Consider the following 7967-nt stretch of genomic DNA (forward strand, 5'->3'; position numbering starts at 1 on the left):
ATGCAGGCAGCTAAATATGTATTTTGTATGTAGTAACTGAGAAGTGAAAGAAGCTAAGAAAACAAAAGAAAAAAAGACTCTTTTGTACTTTTTCAGCTTAAGACTAAAATAGACTGAATAGAAATCCACTGAAATGCAACTAAAGCTGAAGCAAATATAAATGTAATCATATTCTATATTAAAATGAGTATTAAAAAGTAACATGACCACTTGTCTTTAAAAAAAGAAATCACAAGGGAAATTGAAGACTACAGTTCTCCCAGTAAAATTAGTATTTCTGTGCACAAAGCACTGCCTTCCTGTATTTCACGATATCTTTAACAATTTCACAATGCATGCAAAACCAAGGCATTTCAACATGACTTACTTCAAAAGCTACTTTTCTGCTACTCTACCAGGTTGTGCTCAAGAGTTAACAGTATCAGAAACTTTACCTTCTACCTCAGCCAGCATAAAGAGTACGTTTCGCTACAGCCATTATGTTAACTGGAAATACTTTGTTGTGTACAGCATGAGAGAAGACAGCCTTGTCTTGAAAAGATAAAGCCACTTTTTCTAGAAGCTGTATATAGATAGCATCAGCATGCTGTCAAGGCTTTGAGTATAACAGGCTGCTTTTGACAGTAGTTTTCTGCTGTGTATAAAAAAACCCCACCAACAAATCAGCAATGGTGAGTTATTTGTTGGTTTTAGCTTGCCAAAACCACCAAGACTATCAGAAGATGGGTTAGCCCAGACCAAGTGCAAGCAGTGATGCTTCAAGTCCTGGTGCTCTCGCGCAGTGGAGGGCTCGCTCTGGTACACCAGCAGGTCTTCGCGGGGAAATCCCATGGGTTTTTAATGTACTGAGCCGCCTCATGATTTTTACCAGTCCTTTTGGGCATATGATGGGAATATTGGGAAGACAGCCCACAGACTGGGTTTTATGAAGCGGGCAGGCCACAACTTTGTGAAAGTGGTACCCAATTTCTAGCAGGCATCGTAGCCAAGTTTGAAAGATTTCTCGGACGAGGGTTCTAAGTGCATGTGAGACGAATGTTATTAGCTATAGTACCCAGCCTAGAGTCTGTACAAACCCTCGCACATGTGTCCATTTAGACGCAGATTCTAAGCTGACATTTTAACTAGCCTATCAGGACTATTTTCCAAGGCCAAAGGGAAAAAACAGATAGCCGATGCTGTAAAATGAGCACAAGCAGAAAGTGCTACTCGCAGAAACACCATAGGAAGCGCTGCAATTCTCAACACCTAAATCCACCAAAGCTCACACTTAACTGGAGTACAATTTCACCCAGATTTAATCTTTCTGGCTAAAGAGACAGTTAAAGCAAATCCAGGAGGAAAAGAAAAGTTGTGTTTCTGCCTCATTGTTCTTTAGGATGCCAGCGTGATCTGGAAGTTGTAATTTGGTTTCTATACTTCATCTGCCCACTATAAATTCAGATACTTTCTAAGCTAGAAAGTGTAGGATTAGGATCAGAAGCTTCATGTGTCAAGAGTTCAGCTTTTAAGAGAAAAAGCTGCTACGGGGAAACAGAGCCATAACCAGAGAAATTCTGAAAGGGCTTTGTTGCAAATACTAAAAGGAAAGCAATGCCAATAAACTCCTCACCCACAAGTTCAGGAAAAGTCAAGCAGAAATAAAAATGCAAAATATCAAAACAATTAATGCTGCGAGGAAGAGATGTTATAAAGCTGGTTTCCTGTAGCTCTGTGGTTGATTATCCTGCATCTAAGAAGGTGCGGGCTCTGGCTAAAGGTTTTACTGAGAATAAGAGGAGAGCAATATTCTGGCAGAGAACACAGCTGAAAGCTGGTACAGCTTTCTCCTTGGGCGGACATTATATGCGTGTCTCTCTCCTCTTTCTGTCCATAAACTTTTGATTAAGTTCATAGAAGCTCGGTATCTTTTAAGAACCTAGACCTCTGTCATATTTCGCTGAAACTTATCCATAGGTTCAAAAGCTCTCGAGGGAGAGGCTGGAAAATAACCTACTTTAACAGAAGAAAAGTCAGAGTAAAAATACGTAAAAGACTAGAAAGAAAACTAAAGGATGAAATAGGTTTCAGTAACCTTTATATAGTCAGTGGATTTACTGTCATTCACAAGAAATAGCCTGTCATGCCAACTGTGCTACCCACTATATACAAAAATAAAGGAGAAAAAAGGATTCAAAGCCAAACAGCAGCAACACGGGACACATGGAGAATCCTTACGCAATCCTTACAGTGTACCAGCTGTGAAGAGGACAACCATCACCATTGTCAGAAACATCAGCTACGCTACAAATCAAGAGGTCTCAAATTCCAAGGAAGCAAAAAACAGCTTCAGATTCCCTTCAGGAAAAACAGAGTGTGGAAAAAAAGAAGCTAAGAGAAAATGCTGAAACACGAGGTGCAGTTCTGGAGGAAGAACAGTAGGTCCTCACTGCGCAGAAAGGGACAAAAATACTCCCACGGCGGCATCTTGCACTGCACAAACAGCTGTTGGAAGAGCTGGTAAGGAGTAAGAAGCACTGAGCAAATGGAAAGAATACCCAAAGATAACCAAATTTTGGAGGAAAACCACAAAGGAGTGATAACTAATTACACTATTCGCTAACCTCAACAGATTACAGTTCCAGTGAGATTATGTACCAGGGAAGAACCCACTAGTAAATAAGTACTAGCTGAAAATACGAATAGTTTTTTTTTTTCTCTTAAGAACAGATCGCCCCATGGCAGCCACACTGAGGGAGGACGGGGGACAACAAACTAGGAAGAATTCTTACTGTGAAAAAGTAATAGAGCCTTATATTCATCTCAGATACAGAAAATGTTAATATTTGGGGGATTTAAACAAGCTGAGCAGTTTGCACATCACAGACAGAAGGTAGTAGTTAAGGATAAAGCTTGTCTATAAGGCATAGAAATCTTCTGTAAAGTAAAAATGCTTTAATTGGATTATTAAGAGATCTCCACTGTTTTTACACACAAAAGCCTGAAATCAATTGAATAACACAAGGCTCATCAACTGAGAAGCTGAGCAGAGCTCAGAGGAGTGTGAAGGCACTCAGCCAACGTCCAGCACCTTTTGGGAGAAAAAAAAAAAAACCAATGTCTAAGCTGCTTTTCTTCACTAGCTTTTGTAAGACAAGCATAAAAAAAACTGGGGGAAAAGAAGTGGATTTTAGAAGAACAAGCCTATAAGAAGTTTTGCTTTAGCAATTAATCAGGGTTTGTTGGTGTTTTGTTTGTTTGGTTTTTTTTTAACTCGAGAGAGTGCAAACAGCAAGTCTGACACACAAAACTGCATCCCCTGCCATCATCTGTTTCAAATCTCTCCTCCAAATATCTCAGAAATTAAAAAACCCACTGACTGTCCCTCCTAAGAACAGAGCTAGGAACTGGTGTGCCACTTCACAGGTAGATTTGAAGTCTTTCTGTCCTTGGGGTCTTATGCTTAGGAACCCGCAGGAGGACTGTTATTTCTAGCAGATGCAGCTACACTTTGCGTGACACTGTTCCTAGTGAAGAACTACAAGTTATAACGCTTAGTGAATTCAGGATAAACTCGTAATACAGTTCAAAAGTCTGTCTATCACCATATTCTCTATTTCCTTGCACAGCTACTGTTCCCTGCCTTCCTCTATTTTCAGTTTTCCAAACAAAGCCAAAACATCTAAAATCTAGAAGGGCAACATAAAGCACTTAGTTAAAAAAAAAAGTTTTCCACAAAAAAATGTAGGGAAGGCAATTAAAGAGTTGAAGAGGTATTGGTGTTTCCATGGCAATCTGGCAGAGGGGAGCCATGCTCGCGTCTTCTCCAAAGTCTTCCGTCATTCTCCAGCACTAAATCTTTATTAATTTGAACGTTAAGCATGTTTGCCTGTGCAGAAATGCTAGCCCGCTACTCATGCTGAGCGGCGCTTCCGCAGCCGTCCAGGGTGATGTCAGAGAAACGAGATGAAGACTTGCTGCATGGAACAAACAGCAGACGCCCATGCCATTTTGAGATAAAAAGCTCTTTTTTCATCCTCACAGCAGTCTAAAAAAAGGACATGTGCCCTAGGAACAGACTATTTTCTAAACAGAACAAACGATTATTTCTGCAGCTCTCAGACGACCGTGTTTAGTACGATATAAGCACTGTTTCTTCTAGATGGGCACTGACAGGCCTTGACTTCTGTTGGCAAGATGATTTCAGAGTGAATTCATAGAAACTAAGAATATAACTACAAAAGGACTTTTTAACACAGATGCTTAGGGAAGCTCTTTTTTTCCCCCCCAACATGGATGACATTTCCCTAACGTGTCCCAAAGGAGGGGTGAAAATTAATAATCACTGTATCATTCCTCAGCTTTGCCTTCATTAGCCAAGAGCACAAACCTAAAGGAAACTACATTACATCTGAAATTACAAATTGTGGCTCCACAATTTTTTGGTTTTGCTGTTAAGTGAGATTCCCAAGCCCAGAGGAAACCAGCTGCCAGAGTCCCACTGCTCCTCTTTTACCTGCTCCTTGTCCTGGGTTCAAACCCCAGCCACTGCCCACCCACACCCCACCAGGACACAGATACTAGTTTTGAAAAATGGGAGAAGCCAAAGAGGACCAGAGCATGTTGAAGAGAAATACCCGCTTACTGTAACAGCTACAAGACACCTAGAATAAGGGAGGGAGGGAAATAGCTGTGGAAGCTGACAAAAACCTGACCCACCCATCGCAAGAGATCCAAATGCCAAATGCCACCAGAGGCGTTAAGTCCTCTTTTCCCAAGGATTCAAGTCCTGAGAACGTCAGCAAGAGGATCTTCACGTATTTCTCATCTGACTAACCGACACCCTGAAGGAAGTGATGTGAGTTAGTCAGATTCTCATCACGCTCCCTTTTGAAAGTCTAAATCAGCATCTTTGATAAGAACAAATTTGATAGACAGCAACACCTTCAGAAGATCAAGTAAAGCTTGCTCTTCCATAAGCAAATCCATATGAAGCAGACTGGCATCGTCAGCATTACCTAAAATCCTCAAAAGTTTCACTGTTGGAATACCAAAGATCTTAAAACTGCAGTGCACACCAACATACTACCTCTGTGCAGCTCCAGATTAAAAACTTGTTAGAAATACGGGCTGACAGTCAACAGCAACCTGGTGAAACTGGGCTTAGCAAACTCCACATGTTAATAACAACGGAAGAGGAGCAAATTGTTCACAGCAATTATCAGGAGAGTATCCTCACCAAAAGCACAGGTGTTGCTGCCCCACCCCAGCTTACTGCAACTTCAACTGCAGCCTTTTGCAAAACTAAACGACGGCTCAACTGGAAAAGCAAGTTGCTACACCATTGGGCTTGCATGATGAGGCAGAGTTGAGTAGTCCAAACCCTAGCGCTTAGCGCATCCAGGAGCCTCCTCTTTATTGACCAAGAGGGCTGACACCAGATACCTGCCCTCTCTTGCACAAGAGCATCAAGACAGTTGAATATGCACCTGAAAATACCCTTTCGGTGACTTCATTTTTCCCTTTCTCATTAATTCGAGCCACAGCTCCCACTCCCAAGAACCAGATGCAGGTCAGTATCTCACGAACAACAGGACTCGCTTTCTGTCTAGATGTATCATCTCTGACAACCAGCTTTTGTTTAGGACTGAGATTTCACCCACAATGCCAAAAACTGCAGCATGGGAGGACCTCGACCTGCCCAGTAGATATCTGTACCCAGTCCAGTGACAACAAGCGAGACCACGGCTACTTCTCCTCTCAGCCCCTGTCAGAGAAGGAACTTGTAGGGCTGGCAATAAGCTGGTAAGTCGCTGGTACGACGTCAGAGCTTAACTATGTGGATATGACATTTAGGCTTTGCAAAAAATAGTATTTTTGGCTTACACAGTCCAGTAAGACAGCATTTCCAGAAATAACAGTCCTACTACGCACCACACCTCTACCCTACCAAGAAAACATACTCCTGAATTTATAAGACACCTACCCTTGAAAGACCCTTTATTTTTCCAGCCCCTTTTGGGCAAAGCTGGCCAAAACACATTCAGCAAACACCTTTTTTTTTTTTTCCCTCCAACCATCTTCTTGCAATGTATTAATAAAACTAAGCAAGTCAGATTTCAGAGGGGGTTACTGGACAAAAAAAAAGCATCTCTCCCAGGAGACAAACAATGACCATTTCAAAGTCAAAACAAACAGATCGATTAACACAACTACTCTGTATCCAAGATAGCACTAGTGGTCAAAACTCTGCAGACACCAGCTTCCACTCCTAATCATACCAAAGAATAAAACTGCTGAAATTATCAGCGTCTCGCTCAATCATGCACCGAACAACTTCCACTACCACTTTCTCCCACGGCTACCCTCTTCACAACTCATCTGAAAAGCGATCTGGCCTCTCAGGAGCAAAAAGGAAGAAAGAATGAGAAGTCACGCAAGTAATCAATGACTGCTGGTCATGGCAAGGCTGCACATGCTTTACTCCAGGAGCAGGGCTGCTGCTGCTGGGAGAGGCATGAAATCCCTCCGAACCCAACAGCTAAGGCTGTGGACCACATTCTCCAGCCCGGCTGTAAAACACGCTGCAAATGCTGACATGTAACAGGGAACGGTGACGAAAAGCAGCAGTTTCTTCAGATGTGCACATATGGCTTCATCACGCCTGAACTGATTAACAATTAAAGGAGGAGGAAACATAGAAATTCTTTCTGGATGTGTAGATATTTCCTCAACAAAGAGGCTAGAATGAACACGATGCATAGGTATTTCAAGTGATGGGAAGCAGTAAACCGTTTTCTCCCATGTTTTGAAATCAAAAAACCTCAAGCACTCAAACCATTTACTTTTTTTGCAATAGCACATCTATCACTGCCAGCGCACTGCCAGTAAAGGACGACTTCCATTTCAGTCCTCCGTTACGCGTAGGCCCCCACGGGAGAGCAGCCCCCACGGGAGAGCAGCCCTCCCGCGGTCCGCACCCCGCAGAGCCCCGGCTTGGCGGCCGGGACCGGCTCGGCTCGCAGGTGATCCCGGCTGGGATGGGGTGTGGGGGGGAACCCCCCCGCTCCGCACAGCGAGAAGCGGCCCCCGCGGGACCACCCCCACACGCGATGACATCCCACGCGCGGCCGCGGCGGCCCCGCCGCCCCCCGCCACAGACCCGGGTCCCCTTCCCCGGCCGGCCCCAGGGAGGAAGGTGACACCGACGCCGGCCCGGCCGCGTTTGAAGCGGCGCCGGGAAAGGGGTCGGTGCTTCACCGCGACGCTGGGCCGGGCGAGGGGCGGCTCCGGGCAGCCCCTCAGCCTCCCGAGGGGCGAGGAGCCGCCCGCGCGCCGCCTCAGCCCCGCAGGCCCCCCGCCGCACCCCTCCCGTTAACTTACCGGCCGCGGACTCGGCGCGGCTGAGCACGGCCAGCACCAGGCCGAGGAGGGCGGCGAGCGCTGGCTCCGCTCCGCGGGCCATGGCCACGGCCGCTCCCGCCGCCACTGGCACGGCGCGGCACGGCGCGACGCGGAGGGATCTATCCGGCCGCCGATGGCGCCTGCGATCGCCCCGCGCGGAAGAACACGGTCGAAACGCGCCGCCCCCGCTTCCTCCGCCGCACCGCCCGCTACGCCCCGCCCTGCCCCGACCGACCGCCGCCAGGGGGCGCCCGCCCGGTGGACCGCGGGGCGGGGCCGTGGGGGGACTGCGGCCGTGAGGGGACTGCGGCGGGGCCGTGGGGCCGTGAGGGGACTGTGGCGGGGCCGGGGCCGGGGCCGTGGGACCGGGGCAGATGGCGGTGGGGATGGAGGGATGGAGGGCAAGGGCAGCAGGACACAGCCGCCACGCCCCTGTGGGGTGGTGGCAGCGGCGGTGGGTGCCCACGGAGGAATCCACCCGACACGCTGCCCGAGGCGCTGCCCTGCCCTTTGCTTAGACGCGGGGTGCAGGCAGCGGCCGGGCAGGGGTGATGGAGCGTTGCCCAAGGGCGGGCACCGGTGGG

General features: G+C 46.9%; 1 protein-coding gene across 1 annotated transcript in view; it reads right to left on the bottom strand.

Moving 5' to 3' along the window:
* The window catches only part of NOTCH2 (notch receptor 2), an 87689-nt gene extending 80168 nt beyond the window's left edge, over nt 1-7521 (bottom strand). Inside the window, exon 1 of the mRNA XM_054833385.1 lies at nt 7363-7521. Within this exon, the coding sequence (XP_054689360.1) occupies nt 7363-7444 (82 nt within the window). The 5' untranslated portion in view covers nt 7445-7521. The remainder of the gene's footprint in view (nt 1-7362) is intronic.
* Nucleotides 7522-7967: the final 446 nt, after the last annotated feature.

Source organism: Grus americana, chromosome 8 (genome assembly GCF_028858705.1).
Source record: "Grus americana isolate bGruAme1 chromosome 8, bGruAme1.mat, whole genome shotgun sequence".
NCBI lineage: Eukaryota > Metazoa > Chordata > Aves > Gruiformes > Gruidae > Grus > Grus americana.